General features: G+C 35.0%; 1 protein-coding gene across 1 annotated transcript in view; it reads left to right on the plus strand.

The window, feature by feature from the left end:
* Positions 1–16,477, plus strand: part of PDE3A (phosphodiesterase 3A) — a 350,866-nt gene that overhangs the window by 206,255 nt on the left and 128,134 nt on the right. The window contains exon 2 of the mRNA XM_055085502.1: positions 2,553–2,603. Within this exon, the coding sequence (XP_054941477.1) occupies positions 2,553–2,603 (51 nt within the window). The remainder of the gene's footprint in view (positions 1–2,552; positions 2,604–16,477) is intronic.

The raw sequence follows: 16,477 nt of genomic DNA on the forward strand, positions 1-16,477 counted from the left end.
ATATCTTGCTCCCAAAGTCCACCTCCTCAACTTGGGATGATTCGCTGTCTATTCAGGTATTCCACAGATGCAGGGCACTTCAAGTTGATTGTGGAGCTTTAATCCGCTGCTTCTGAGGCTGCTGGGAGAGTCCTCCCCCTCTCCTCTTCGTTCGCACAGCTCCTGGGGTTCAGCTTTGGACTTGGCCCCGCTCCTTTAAGCGGCACGCTTAATCCCCTCTCCTTGCGCCCCAGGAAGCAAAGAGGGAAGAAAAGGTCTCTTGCCCCTTCGGCAGCTCCAGACTTCTCCCGGACTCCCTCCCGGCTAGCCATGGTGCACTAACCCCTTCAGGCTGTGTTCACGCTGCCAACCCCATTCCTCTCTCGGCTTCCGACCGAAGCCCGAGCCTCAGCTCCTGCCCGTCCTGGCGGGTGAGCAGACAAGCCTCTCAGGCTGGTGAGTGCCGGTAGGCACCGATCCTCTGCGGGAATCTCTCCGCTTTGCCCTCCGCACCCTGTTACTGCGCTCTCCTCCGTTGCTCTGAAGCTTCCCCCTCCGCCACCCGCAGCCTCCGCCGTGAAGGGGCTTCTAGTCTGTGGAAACCTTTCCTCCTTCACAGCTCCCTCCCACTGGTGCAGGTCCCGTCCCTATTCTTTTGTCTCTGTTTTTTCTTTTTTCTTTTGCCCTACCCAGCTACGTGGGGAGTTTCTTGGCTTTTGGAATGTCTGAGGTCTTCTGCCAGTGTTCATTGGTGTTCTATAGGAGCAGTTCCACGTGTAGATGTATTTCTGATGTATCTCTGGGGAGGAAGGTGATCTCCACGTTTTATTCTTCTGCCATCTTCTCTCTCCTCTGTGTATTTTTTTTTTTTAATTTGGAAAAACTTTATATATTCCAAAGTAGTTTAAGTATTTGTTTTGATTTTATTCTATTTTATACTTATAGTTTGATCTTTTAAAAATTTAACTCTTTTTATCTATATAGAAGTTATGTATATTGTAAGGTTCAGCTCCAATTTTTTTCTTTCTTTTTTCATTTGTTGAATAATTCATCAAATACCCATTGATTTTTATACTTTATTTTTTACGTTTTGTTACTACATGTACTTAAATTTATTTCAGAACTGTCCATCACATTTCATTTATTTGTATTTTGAGTCTTAAATCATTATCCTATAATTTGAATTAAATTTTATAATACACTTCAGTAACCACTAGGGCATTTTCATCTCTTCTAATATTTTGATTCTTAGAAGTTCATTCTCTCAGATAAAATTTAGGTGCTTGTGTTTTTTAATTTTTTTCTTAAAAATACAAACAGCTTTTGATTGAAATTGAGTTAAACGTATACATTTATTTGGGTAAAAATGAACACAGTAATTTTATTGAATTCACTCTTCTTAACCAGGAGAATTGTATGTTTATCAGTAAAGTTTTACCATTTCCTGTGTATGGTTATCATACATTTCTTGATAATGCTCAAAAGTATATTACTTTTTGGGCTTCCCTGGTGGTGCAGTGGTTGAGAGTCCGCCTGCCAATGCAGGGGACACGGGTTCGTGTCCCAGTCTGGGAAGATCCCACATGCTGCGGAGCGGCTAGGCCTGTGAGCCATGGCCACTGAGCCTGCGCATCTGGAGCCTGTGCTCCACAACGGGAGGAGCCAAAAAAAAAAAAAAAAAAAAAAAAAAAGTATATTACTTTTTTGTTGCTATTGTGATCAGTTTCTTTGTTTTTTGTTATAGCTACTGAAGAGTCACTGCTGTTGTACAGAAAAATTAATGTATAGAAGTATGTTTTATAGTATGTCTTGTTAGCATGCTAGCTTTTTAGTGGTAAGGTGTTCTTCCATTGGTACACATGACTAGTGAGTATACTGGACAGAGAAATGGAATTTTATTCCTCTCAGTTGGTATCTTGCATTTTCTTAATGCTCTTCGAGTTAAATGTTATTTTCAGTAAGTAAATATTATGCTTTGAAGCAAAGTAGCTCAGGACTATTACAACTATGGGAATAACTTAATAATGTTTTGTAGTCTCTGTTTTTATGAAATTTACATTTTGTGACTTTGGGGGCATATTTCACATTAAATAATTTCACTCCTTCAAACTCTCATATTTTTGTGATATTATAGAAACAGAATTTAAAATGATTGAAATATTTTGGCCTTCTGGTTCTTGTCATTCTTGACAGTAGACTAAGCTACACTAGTAGATTTCTGTAGCATATTTTCTTAATAAACAAAAAGCTTAATGGTATGAAAATAAAGCTTAATGTGGTTTAACATTGATCTAGAATTTTCCTGACAACCATAAAGCTGTACATTACCAGACTCATTTTGTCACACAGTGATATTAAAATATCTTCAAAACAACTAGTAGTTGAACTATTAGCTATCAAACGAGAAGTGTATTACTTCAGGTATGTTCATTTACTCATGAGGTCAATATAATACCCTACTATTAAAACATAGATTTCAAAAGCCTCATTATTCTTTAAAAGAAAGAGTAGAAATAGTCGCCATGTAAAATAGGCATCATTTAATTTATTGTCATTATTATATTATCTTACAGCTCATGGGGCATTCAGAATGGGACCACAAACGAGGGCCAAGAGGATCGCAGGTAAGTTTCTTTTCCTTTCCGTTTTTGCATTTTGTTTCTTAACACTTTGAGCCATGAATTTTCTAAAACTCATGAAATAATAATAATGAGAGAGAGGAAGAGACAAAAGAATCATGCCATTTGTTTTTATTTAAGTTAGCTGTAATTAAAGTCAGGTTTCAAATCCCAAAGGCAGATGCCAGTATATTTCTCTGAAGAGCTTTCTGGTATCCCAGACTGGTTGTGTTTATGTGAATGTAGATTTTATATTCATCTTGTCTAGGCAGAATACAGTTTGATCAGCAACCTACTCTCTTGATTTTATTCCCTTCCTTTGAAAATTTTTCTATGTATTTTCTTCTTTTCTCTACCTTCCTGGTTTTGGTTAAATATTTTGAAATATAATGATAGTAAACCCTGAACTAATTACAGAGTTTTGTCTCTAAATGAACTGTGTTCATCTTAGGGAAATAGATGAAAGGACCTATTATTTTGGAAAAGAAACAAATTATAAAACTTTCTATATTACCAGACTGTTCTCATTGTCTTACTTTATGTCTTAGGCAAGGAGAAAAGCTTCCATGACGCATTTATGCTTTTTAATGACCTAATTAGACAATGTGGATTTGTTTTGCTTCCATAATTACTTTGTCTGACAGAATAAAGGCTGACTTTTACACTAAGAAAATTGTCTCTCCTCCTAGGGTATTTTGTGAAGAAATGTAAAAATCATTTCTCTCTTAGCAGCCTGTGCTTACCTGACTGTAAGCATGCTAAATAAAAAATTAAGTGGGTGGAACATTTTAATCTTTGCTGCTCACATGTTTTATTTGCCACTAAAAAATATGGTTAAGAGAGAGTTTACTGTGCGATACTGTATATGAAAGATCATTGTGAAATGTGAGCATCTCCCAAGTGTTTTACCAAGCTGACATGACCTGTGCTGTCATTAAGATTGCACGGACAACAGTTTCATTTTGGTAACTAGGAAAATACAACCAAGTCAGTCACTTGTTTTTAGTGGAGAGTTTAATAGCTGTGGTTTTATTTTTGTCCATTATCAATTTGATTAGTAGATAATATAAATCAGTCCAATTAAATTAGGATTATCCAAAAGGATTTATGCCTCATTCTCCCTCACTGTCACTTCCTTGTCTCCATTTTCTCTGGCAACTCTCCCTCTGTACACATTTACTATTTTAAATCAGAATTTTCGGCAAGATTGGCAATGAAATGATGAAATTTATGCATGGTGGATGCTTTGTAATTCTAGACCAATCAGAAGTAAAGATGAGCACTAGTAAGAAACTGTGGTTTCTGATTATTGCCACCAAAGACATTTTGACTCAGAACACACCAAGCAACTTGATGAGGACATGTCCTTTCAAAGTAATGTAGTGTTAGTTTTTAAAATTTGTTGAAAAAATATATAATATACACGCCATATAACCTATTTGGATATAATTTATCTTCAAGTTTGGATTGGCCACTCTGTCATTATAAATTGAAATATAATGTCATAAAGGCACAGCATTGTTTATGTTAACTTTAAACGTAAAATCCCAGAATGAAAATTTTTAGAATTCCAGCTATTGCACATAGCTAGAAAACTTCAGAATTCCACATACACATGAAAAATATTTTCATAAATAAAGTTTGATTATATTTAGAAGCTTGAGATGATTCTGAAAAGCAAAGGAACTAGAAAGTTCTTGCATGAACTACCGTTATCAACATCAAGGTCTTTCCTGAACCTCTCAACTAGCTAAATAAGCATTCGAAATGGGGTATACCTTTGTCTCACCCTTGACCCTCAACTCAGATAAAAAAAAATTGTCAATGTCAAAAGCAAAAACACACACCAAAAAATAAAAACGATAACAATTACAACAGAATACTTTATTCTTTGGAAATTCCAGATAAGTCAATTAAGTACAAAAGTAGTAACCTCTTATCTAATTCTGATTCCCCACTGCGGGTTGGGGGGGAGGGGGGATGGGAGGGGGAAGACAGTATATTTATGTTTTAGATGATTGGTCCCTTCTTATCTTGCTACCATTTCCTTGGACAATATGTCTAAAGCCTTTCAGCTCTTTGAAAGGAATTTCAAACAGACTGCATTTGAACACAGATCTCTAAATATTTTACAACTACCACAAGGCCTTACTCAAATCCCATCTCAATTTAGTTTAATTGAAGACAGGTTTTTAAGCACTTACTATGTGGATAGCACTGTGGTAGGTCTCACTGAAGAAAAACTGAGTGACAAGTTTACTGCATTGCAAGAGCTTACAAGGTATGGTTGGAAATAGAGCAATACTTGAGTAGGTAATTTGCATATAAGGCAGAGTGGTAGGTATAAAATTAAGTATATAAACAAAGTGTGATAAGAGTTTAGGTGGGACAGAGTATTTATTTATGCCTAGTAGAACTGGGAAATTTGGTGGTATCTGAGGTGAGCCTTCAAGGTTGGGTAGTAAGGTTTCAGAAGTGCAAAGAGGGAAAGGGAAAAGCTTGAGGAAAAGTCTGAACTGGTAAAGTGTGGGATTGTTTGGATTTCTGTGAATTTTCTTTATAACTGCTTATAAACACTTACTGCCTAGGGACTTTTGCAGGAACTACTGTCAAAGAATAAGCCAGGGAATGTCATTCTTTATTGATCAGGTATGAGGAGGAAGTAAGGAGGGTTAAGAATTTGTAATCCAGTATTTCAATATCATACTAATGAAACAAAGTCAGAGAAAGACAAATGCTGCATGTTTTCACTTATATGTTGAATTTAAAAAACAAAACAAATGAACATAAATAACAAAACAGAAACAAATTCAAAGATACAGAAAACAAATTAGTGGTCTCCAGAGGAGAGAGTGGAAGAGAGATGGGAGAAACAGGTGAAGGGGACTAAGAGGTCCCAGCTACCAGTTATAAAAAAAAAAGTCATAGGGATGTAATGCACAGCAAAGGGAATATAGTCAGTGATATTATAATAACTTTGTATAGTGCATAATCTATAAAAATATCAAATCACTATGTTTTACACCTGAAATTAAGATATTTTAAGTCAAATATACATCAGTTGTTTTGGAAAAAAAAAAAAAAAAAAAAGAAGAATGAGTCCCAGTAACACAGTCCATTTCACAGGGAAGATGATGAGTTTAGTGTTAGAAGTGTTAAGAGAGAAGTGAAGATGACAATTCCAAAAGGGAATTTCAGACAAATACTTGAGGCGCCATTCTGGGCTCTGTAGCCAGATGAAAGCAGAAGATGTCAGTTAGGGAATGCCAATCATTCGTGTGATAATCAAACTACATTAGGCAATGGATTCCAGAAGAAGGATATTAAAAGAGAAAAACAGAAGAAAGGCTCATTCTTGAGGGAGACTCAGTGTAAGGGCTGGGAGGAGCCTGGGGAGGGAGTTAAAGCATGTACATGGGCTCGCTAGAGACCAGAGGAAGAAGTAATGCAGAACCCAAAGTAGTGAGTATACTGTCAAGTTACACTCAGAAGAAGGCTGAGACCGCAACCAAAGTTTCAAGAAAACAAAAAAAGTAGGAAATGCTTTTGGATGTAGTGATGAGCGGGGCATTGGTGAACTCTGAGAATGCACTTTTTGGTCAAGAAGAGGTGGAAAAGCAGAAGACAGAAATTAACAGGAGAATTAGTGTGAGATAGTGGAAAGTTCTCTTGGAGGAGTTTTGTTTTAAGAGAAAAGTAGAATTAAGAAAGAGGTGACAAACAACAAGTTCCTACTGTATTGCTCAGGGAACTATATTCAGTATCCTATGATAAACCATAATAGAAAAGAATATAAAAAAGAATGTGTGTGTATATATATATATATATATATATAAAACGGAATCACTTTGCTATACAGCAGAAATTAACACAACATTGTAAATCAACTGTACTTCAATAAAACAAAAGAGAAAGAGGTGGCAACAGAAGTGAGGAAAATTTATTTTTATGCTAAGATAGGATGTATGTCTTAATAACTATTAATGGCAAAGAAAGAGAATCAGTAGAGAGAAGAAAACACTGAAAATTCTCAATAATGACCTATTTAAGGACTGAGAAAATAGTGTAGTCCAGGGAAGGGAATGTAGTTTCTCCCAGTGTGGTCCTTTGGGCTGGTCCCTTTGACACCTGTTTATGTGTTTTTCTCACACTCCACCAGTTCCCACCCTAGACTCCGCCATTCACCCTAGTTCAGAAAAACTGACCATGTTCTCAAATGAACTACTGGATAGATCCACCAAAAAGCATAAATGAAGAACTTTTGGAAAGAAAGTAGGCACATCTATACCAGAAAAGGAGAGAAGAAATAGAGACAGATAGCACAAAAATGAAAGAAATACTTTGAGCCTAATGACTTCAGTTTTCTTGCTAGAGAAAGGGTACATAAACTTGGGGATATTATAGTGGAAAACCTTGAATGGTAGAAAATATATGGAGTACATTTTTTTAGATTTCCAAAAACGGGACTGACTTGATGTGTGAACATACCTGGTAGAAAGCAGTGGGCTATGACAGATGTGAGTGGGTAGCCTGCAAGACAAATTTTAATGTGTTTTACTTTAATGCAAAAACCAGCAATATATGTCAGGAACTGTTTTTAGGCTTCGAGGAGTCAAAAATTGAACTAAATGACTTTGGCCTTCAGGAAAGAAGTATATAGTTTTACCTAAAGGCAGCCTTAACTCAGAGGATAAAAATGAACAGCTCATATTGAGGGCATATGTCATTACCAGGATAGAGTTAAACTTCTCCTGGCTTTCCTCCTACATCCTTGCTAAATAAAAGATTTTCTCAAATTTGATGTCATCTTCCAAAATTATATGTGCATTATCACAGATGATAAGGTGTACCTTTCATATCAAATACTTACATAGAAAAATACATATCTTACTTCAAGTAAATTCCAACACTTAATTGCATGTAACTCTTCAAACTCAGTAAGAATTTAATTAAAATTGATTTATTTACTCTTTACTCAATAATTCTGTGACATAATTTGTCAGCTCACAGCTTTCAGGCTGATATTTTCTTCTTTGTTTTCTTTTTTTTTTTTTAAAGTATGTGGTCTCAAATAGTAGATCATCCAAATTAGGGAAGATGCTAAATGATAAACAAACTTCCAGCAGCAGGCAGAACTCTTTTCTCTGGCAGCATTTCCAGTAATACCAAACGAAGTCAGGGGATAAAATTTTTAGAAGGCAATTATGTTTTTTGCTTTTTCTTTCCTCTAAATTCTTGAAGAAAAGTTTTTCAGTGGGAAGTTAAGAGAAACAATAGAAAATTGCTCTCCTTTGAAAGTGGTAGAAGGGCATTGAAGGAGCCAATAATTTACTTATCACTTAGCTAAGGGTCTGTGGGAAAAGATTACTTTAATTTGTGAATTTGCGAACCTCCTAACACTTTAATGTGCTAGGAACCAGCAGGCCCATATTTATCAATAGTTAGAGACTAGCCAGTTCTTTAGTATTTAGTATATTATTGATATACTAAACTATTTATCACTAGAGACTAGCAGATTCTGTAGTCATTTAGTGTGTGTGTGTGTATATTAACATATATATTAATGTATATATACTACCAGCCAAGTTTTATCAATTACACTTAAGACCACTTATTGAAGAAACAGCTTACGTGTGATCTATCTAGTCTTCAAATAATTTAGGTATTTTTTTAGACAATGAAATTCTGGTTTGTATGTTTCTAAGTCATTAGACTATTGTATTACAATACAAGAAATTAACTGAATATTCTGGTGGGAAAAAAGGTAATAGATGGCACTAAGCTATTGGTATGCTTAAAATGAAATGAAAATATAACACGTTAAAATTTATGGGATGTAGCAAAAGCAGTTCTAAGAGGGAAGTTTATAGAGATAAATGCCTACCTCAAGAAACAGGAAAAGTCTCAAATAATCTAACTTTACATCTCAAAGAACTAGGAAAATAAGAAAAATCGAAGACCCAAGTTAGTAGAAGGAAAAGATGATAAAGAATAGACAGAAATAAATGAAATAGCAATAGAAAAGATCAATGAAACTAAGATCTGGTTCTTTGAAAAGAAAAAATTGCCAAACCTTTAGCTAGGCTCACCAAGAAAAAAAGAGGACTCAAATTGATAAAGATCAGAAATGAAAGAGGAGATGTTACAGCCAATACCACAGAAAGACAAAGGATCATAAGAGACTACTATCAATAATTATATGCCAACAAATTGGGCGACTTAGAAGAAATGGATAAATTCCTAGAAACATACAATCTACCAAGACTGAATCATGAAGAAACAGAAAATCTGAACAGATCAATAATAAGTAAGGGGATTGAATATGTAATTACAAACCTTCCAACAAAGAAAAGACCAGGACCAGAAGGTTTCACTGGTGAATTCTACTAAATATTAGCACTAATTACCACCAGTCCTTCTCAGACTCTTCCAAAAAAATGTAAAAGGTGGGAACACTTCTGAACTCATTTTATAAGGCCACCATTACCTTGATACCAAAACCAGACAAGGACACTACAAGAAAAGGAAGTTAAAAGTAAATATCCCTGATGAACATAGGTGTAACAATCCTCAACAGAATATTAGTAAACTGAATTCAACAATACATTAAAATGATCATACACCATGATCGAGTGGGATTTATTCCAGAAAAGCAAGGCTGGTTCAAATCTGCAAATCAGTCAGTGTGACACACCACATTAACAAAATAAAGGGTAGGAATCTTATGGTCATCTCAATAAATGCAGAAAAGAACTTGACAAAATTCAACATCCATTTATGATGAAAACTCTCAAAAATATGGGTATAGAGGGACCGTGTCTTAACATACTAAAGGCCGTATATGACAAGCTCACAGTGGACATTGTACTGTGTCAGCCTTTCCTCTAAGAACAGGAACATGACAAGGATGCCCACTCTATCCACTTTTATTCAACATAGTACTGAAAGTTCTAGCCAGAACAATTAGGAAAAAAAAAAAAAAAGAAACAAAAGGCATCCAAATTGGAAAGTAAGAAGTAAAACTATCACTATTTGCAGATGACATGATATCAGTTATAGAAAACCCTAAAGACCCCATCAAAAAACTGTTAGAACTAATAAACAAATTCATTAAATTTGCAGAATATAAAATCAGTACATAAAAATCTGTTGTGTTTCTTTACACTAATAATGAAGTGTCAGAAAAAGAAATAAAGAAAACAATCCCATTTACAATTGCATCAAAAAGAATAAAATACCTAAGAATACATTTAACCAAGGAGGTGAAAGAACTGAATATTAAAAATAACAGGACATTAATGAAAGAAACTGAAGAGGACACAAAGAAATAGAAAGATATTCTGTGCCCATGGATTGGAAGAATTAATATTGTTAAAATGTCCATAATACCCCAAAGCAATCTACAGATTCAATGCAATCCCTATCAAAATTCCAATGGTATTTTTCAGAGGATAGAACAAACATTCCTAAAATTTGTATGGAACTATGAAAGACTCCAAATAGCCAAGCAATCTTGAGAAAGAAGAATAAAGCTTGAGACATCACACTCCCTGATTTCAAACTATATTACAAAGATAAAGTAATCAAAACACTATGGTATTATCGTAAAAACAGACATATAGACAATGGAACAGAGTAGAGAGCCCAGAAATAAACTCACACATATATTTATGACAAAGGAGCCAGGAATATACAAAGAGGACAGCACAGTCTCTTCAATAAATGGTGTTGGGAAGAATTGGACCACAGCATGCAAACACATAAAACTGGACCACTATCTTACACAATATACAAACATTAACACAAAGTGGATTAAAGACTTGAATGTAAGACCTGAAACCATAAAACTCTAGAGGAAAAGATAAGTGGTAACCTTCTCGACATAGGTTGTGGTAATGATTTTTTTTAATCTGTCACCAAATCTCACCATTTGTGACAACTTTGATGGACCTTGAAGGCATTACACTAAGTGAAATAAGGCAGGCATAGAAAGACAAATACCATACAATCTCTCTTATATGTGGAATCTAAAAAAGATAAATAAAAAGCTTATAGATACAGAGAACAGACTGATGGCTGCAAGGGGTGGGGAGTGTGAGAAATGGGTGAACTGTTTTAATTTTTTTTTAGTTTAAATAAATTGAATACAATTTTTAAATCTTTTTAAGAAATTTTATTAATTTTACTTTGAGCTGTGTTGGGTCTTCATTGCTGCACGTGGGCTTTCTCTAGTTGTAGTGAGCGGGGGCTAGTCTTGGTTGTGGTGCACAGGCTTCTCATTGTGGTGGCTTCTCTTGTTGCAGAGCATGGGCTCTAGGCGCGCAGGCTTCAGTAGTTGTGGCACACGGGCTCAGTAGTTGTGGCTCTCGGGCTCTAGAGTGCAGGCTCAGTCGTTGTGGCGCACGGGCTTAGTTGCTCTGTGGCATGTGGGAACTTCCCAGACCAGTGCTCAAACCCGTGTCCCTGCATTGGGAGGCGGACTCTTAACCACTGTGCCTCCAGGGAAGTCCCGAATACAATTTTTAAAAAATAATTTTAAAAATTAAAAATGATCTGTGTCCTCTTTAGTAGCATGGCTTTAATTATCTACCACATGCTAGAAGCTGCAAACTATAAAACTTCTAGAATAAGCAGCATCTATCTATATCAGTTAGCTCTTGCAGGATTATACTAAGTCTCAAGGATGAATTTCAATTGGAAGCTATTATCAGTCAGTATCTTGTCTACTTGGGTATTCAAGAGAATGGATCTGTTAATAATAGCTACTAAAGTTCATGAACCTAAACATTTGCCTCCTAGTGCTCTAATTTGGTAACAGATCAATTCTTTCTAGGTTAAATCATTTGTTTTTGATAAAATAGAGTGTGAGAGTAATTTAAATGCCTTCCAGGCATACCTGGAATAATGCTATATAAATTTATTAAAGTTAACTCCATGTAATACATTTTAGAAAGACTGTCATCCAGATTTCTCCATAATTTATTCCAAGGGATTAATGTGAGCAGGTTGGGAGTTCATTATTACATCACCCAAATGCCTAATGTGTTACCGAGGATAATTCAATGCCCTAGATGAAGCTGGCTGCCCATGTTACTTTTTCTGCAAAGAGAGTGTTTTTAAATTTGCATTTCCTTCTCCTTTTTCACTTTTCCATATATTACTCTACTAACTGTTGCCACTGGTTTAGAAATTGTTCCATAATAATTTCATTTCTGGGCAACCCTCCAAGGAAAGTTTTTTGTTTTTATTGTTGTGTTGTGAAATTTGTTTGAATTTTGTTTATGTGGACAGGACCACAAACCAAATATTTGCCTGGGCCCTATACATGTTAGGACTGGCCTTGTCATCACATACGTTAGTGGCAGGAAAGGACCTGCTTGTTTAATACTTATTGAATGACCCTCTTATCTTGAAGACTGGACATCGCTCACATGACATGTGCACTGCGTTATGCTTGTTTCTGTTAAATCAGAACTTTCTGGTACATTATATGAAATAAAACAAAGATGAGTATTTCACACCCATCTTGTCCATTAAACCCTCCTCTAGATGTTTTAAATTTTACCCTTTACTTACCCTCACCTTCATTCTGTGAAATTGCTTTGGTCTAGTTAGAGTTTAGTGTTATGTCTTTAATTTGCATTGAGAGACTTTACAAGGCACAGTCTTAGAAAGTTTGTCCTGGTAGGGATAATTTTGGAAATGTCCACAACATCCATGGTGTCAAAAGGACGCAGAGACATTTTTCTTTGTTTTTGTTCAGAGAAGGGAAAATGGTGTTTCTCTTTAACTAGTAAACCCAGTAGTTTATTATTTCTTCAGCATCTCTGGTCTCTCCCCAGTAGATGCCAGTGGCAGACTCCCCGCCCTCCAGTTGTGATAAGGAAAAATGCTTCCAGACCTTGACGAGTGTTCCTTGGGAGGCAAAATTGCTTCTGGTTGGGAACTAGTATTGAGATTATGGCATAATCTCTTCACCATGCATATCGAAGAGAATACATAGATAATTACTGATTAGTTTCAACATGTCATATAGGAAAATGGGAAGATGCTTCTTCAAGTATATATGCTTTCAAGCTTTCAGGTTCCTTTTTTTAAATTAAAGTATAGTTGATTTACAATGGGGTGTTAATTACTGCTGTACAGCAAAGTGATTCAGTTACATATATATATACATTCTTTTTTAAATATTCTTTTCCATTATGGTTTATCCTAGGATATTGAATATAGTTCTCTGTGCTAGACAGTAGGACCTTGTTGTTTATCCATTCTGTATACGAAAGCTTACATCTGCTAACCCCAGCCTCCCCAGGTTCCATCTTTAAGTCTAACAAATAGCAATTTTAAAAATCATAGTCATTTCATTTTGAAGTATTACAGTAGAATCATGTCCTAGAAAACTAGGAGAAAAAAATGCACTCTTTCCACCCTTAAGCATTCAAGTGTCAGGGGAGCAGCCTGAGAGGGTGTGGCTCTGTCCGATGGCAGTAGCTGTGCAGAGCGTATGTTTCTGGTGAACAGATGGATGACCTTGAGTAAGTCACTTTTTATTAAAGCCTTGGTCTCTCTAAAAGGACATCAATAAACAGGAATCAAACAAGTCCACAGAAATAAAAGGGAAAATTGCCACTGGCATTTATGCTTTTTCCTCCCATGTATAGATTAGTAGACATGTTGTTTAATACTTATTGAATGACCCTCTTATCTTGGGAACTGTGGACATCATTCATCTGACATGTGCACTGCGTTATGCTTGTTTCTGCCAAATCAGAACCTTCTGGTACATTATATGAAACAAAACAAAGAAATGAAGTAAGCAGCTGTAGATGACAGCTATTTATCTGCAGGAGCTGTAAACAGCTTAAGCAACAATCAAATTTACTGAATTATGAATGCATACTTTGAAAGAAGTAAGTGTAATAATACCTAACACTTTAGCTACGGATAGTTTCTGACCATTTTTGCATTTTCCGCTGTTATTATGTTCTGGTTTTTTTTTTTTTTTTTTTTTTTAGATATCTTGGTGTAAACATTTAGAAAATTCATTAATTAATGCAAGTATTTTTGCTTGTGAGTTCCTATAAAGTAAATACAGACTTTTTGGAAACTAACTTGTAGCTCTAAAGTTTTGCCTTCCACTTGGCTGGAATAACAGAAGAAAGATATGCGAACTTGAGAACTGTCCATTTTATCTTTGAATTGAAGTACCTGACAGAGGGAAATAATTTTATTTCATGCTGGGGGATTTTCTGCAATCTCTGACGTAGAGTAATATCTTATTCTTTATTAATTATGAAAACATACTTTAAAAGGGAAGTTTAGGGGGTGGATTTTTAAAATTTTACTCTACTTCTTAGATAAAACTGATGAAAAAAGATAGTGCTGAATATCATTAGATTTTCATAGGAGACAAAAACCTAAGATGAGGTTATATTTGACTAAAAGCAAACCATCAGGTAGAGCAGGAAGTGAAGGTGAGGTAAGGTGAGGTGAGGAAGGTCATATGACAGTTGGAAGATCAGTTAACTAGAAAAGGTGAATTAAGGCAACAGAAATAGGAAATAGTTGTGGGAAATGGTTGATCTTTTAAGGTGAATATTGACATCTGTTTTGGTATACAAACAAAAAAGCACCAAGATGCAGGTTTTTAGTATCTTCTTGGTACAATGTATAGAAACTTATAGAGAATGAATGTTTTCATTTAATTTCTTAGTAGTTCATATCCAAATTATATGTAAAAATATATATATTTCTAATACATAACAATCTTAGTTATGCATAGGAATTCTTCTTTGCTTCCATTCTAGGGACAATCTAAAAGGTATTTCAACAGCATTCCTCACATGAATTTATAATGTCATCAATACTATTGATTTTTTTACAAAATTTTATATTGAAGAATGAAGATTGCATCATGGTAGTTCTGTCCTCAGCATTAAATGATTGATGCATTTTGTATAGAATGCACCCATTATATAAAATTAAGTAAATCCACGGGACTGGTGGTAATAATTACAAAGCAAAATCCTGGAGCAACATTAGAGATATTAGTGAACTGAAATTATCTCAAAAGTCACAAAAAAGAAGCTTCTTGTCATGTTTGATTTTCCAGATCATAGGGGGTGATTTTGTTTTTTGTTTTGTTTTGTTTTTGCTTTTGTGGTGATGCCTTATGCAATGACCAATTCCTGGAAAACTCTTGAGTGTTACAAGTTCAGGTTTGTTCTTATTGGAAATCTGCAGGTTATCAAACTTGAATCAAAATAATTTCCTTGCTGAATTTTGTGGCATGATGGTTAAATACTTCTGGTGACAGTTCACACTTGGATTTCTATAACTATTTCCATTTTAGAATTTTGTAACAGTATTCTTTTCTTTTCAAGTCCTTTTGACCCCCAAACTACAGATAGTTGTTTACACTGTGTCTGTGATACACACTTAAAAGAGCAATTAGAAAAAAAGTTGGGGAGAGGAAAAAAAAAAAAGAGGAGATTGTGGGTGAGACAAACGGAGTAGAAATTTCAAAAGTAAACCAATGTGAAATAATAAATAAAATTAAAAGAAAAAAAGTAAACCAATGTGATCAGTCAGAAAGTTAAAGAAGTACAAACAGCTGTAAAAGCTCTAGTTCTCAAAGGATTGCAAGCAGAGAAATGGAAAGAAGTTGTCTATCAAAGATAATACAAAGGGACCCAAGGGAAACAGGGTTAGTAAATAGAGCAAAGACCATTTCATAAAGTGAGATAAGGATGTGACGTTGCAGCGTGTTGAGAAGGTCAGAAACATACATGAAAGTCTTTCGATTTTGAACATCATGATTTGGGAGGTTGACAGTTCTCTGGTTCTTAAAAAACGTGACCGTATGATGCATGTTTATTGCATTTTTAGGCCTTTGTATGACTTTTTAAAATAAATATTCCAGTGTACCAAGTACGCTTGTGAAATCTAATCCTAGGACAATTTTGTTTTCTTCTTGATAAGTGCTTTATGGATATTATTAGCTACTTTAAAACGATAACTAGTTTTAGCTAGAGTAAATTTCTGCCAAATACTAATAAGGAAAAATAGGAATATGAGTAATACCTCTGACTTTCCAGTGTTTAAAGGAAATTCTGTTTTCACCATTTTATGTGCTGGTGATCATGAAAATTTTAATTGGTAGATGCAGTATAGGAAGTGAACAATTTTCGCAGAATGAACAGTGTATTATACATACTATGTGCTTAGTTAGAACATATGAGATGCTGTGTTACATTAAATATCAAATAGTGGACGCCTTTCTCTCTTTGTATTATAAATTATTTCAAACATGCAGCAAAGTACAGTGAACGATGTACAGAAACTATATTCTTATGCATTTAAATCTATAATGTAATTTAAAGACGATATTATTTCTTTTTTCAAGCTTGCACTGAATTAGTAGCAGTCTGCATTGTAATAATAAGAAAGAAAAAAAAGGAACAAATGCTTTTTAAGGAAATTTCAGTTTGGTATGATTATTTATCATGTGAAATTAAAATGATGCATTTTCCTCTCCTGTCTTTTTCCATAAACAAAAGCCACAGTGCCAAAACCAAAACATAAGAAATAGTAAAATTATATATTTTTCTTCTTTTTGAACAGAAATAGCAATGCCAAGTTCAGTTTGTTCCATTGGTTTTAAGCCAAATAAATGGCAAAAAATAGTGAAAAGCCTGGTCATATCATGTGTCGTAAGTTTCTATTAAAGTCCTTATATAAATTTCAGATCTCTGTGCTGCCTGAGACATGATCACTTCTGCATTTAAAAAGTCTAGGGGGAGGGGAGGGAGGAGCCACACTGGCCTTGAACTGTATATTTGATTCAAAAATTCTAATTGATAGATGATTGCTTAGAAATA

Source organism: Physeter macrocephalus, chromosome 6 (genome assembly GCF_002837175.3).
Source record: "Physeter macrocephalus isolate SW-GA chromosome 6, ASM283717v5, whole genome shotgun sequence".
Lineage (NCBI taxonomy): Eukaryota > Metazoa > Chordata > Mammalia > Artiodactyla > Physeteridae > Physeter > Physeter macrocephalus.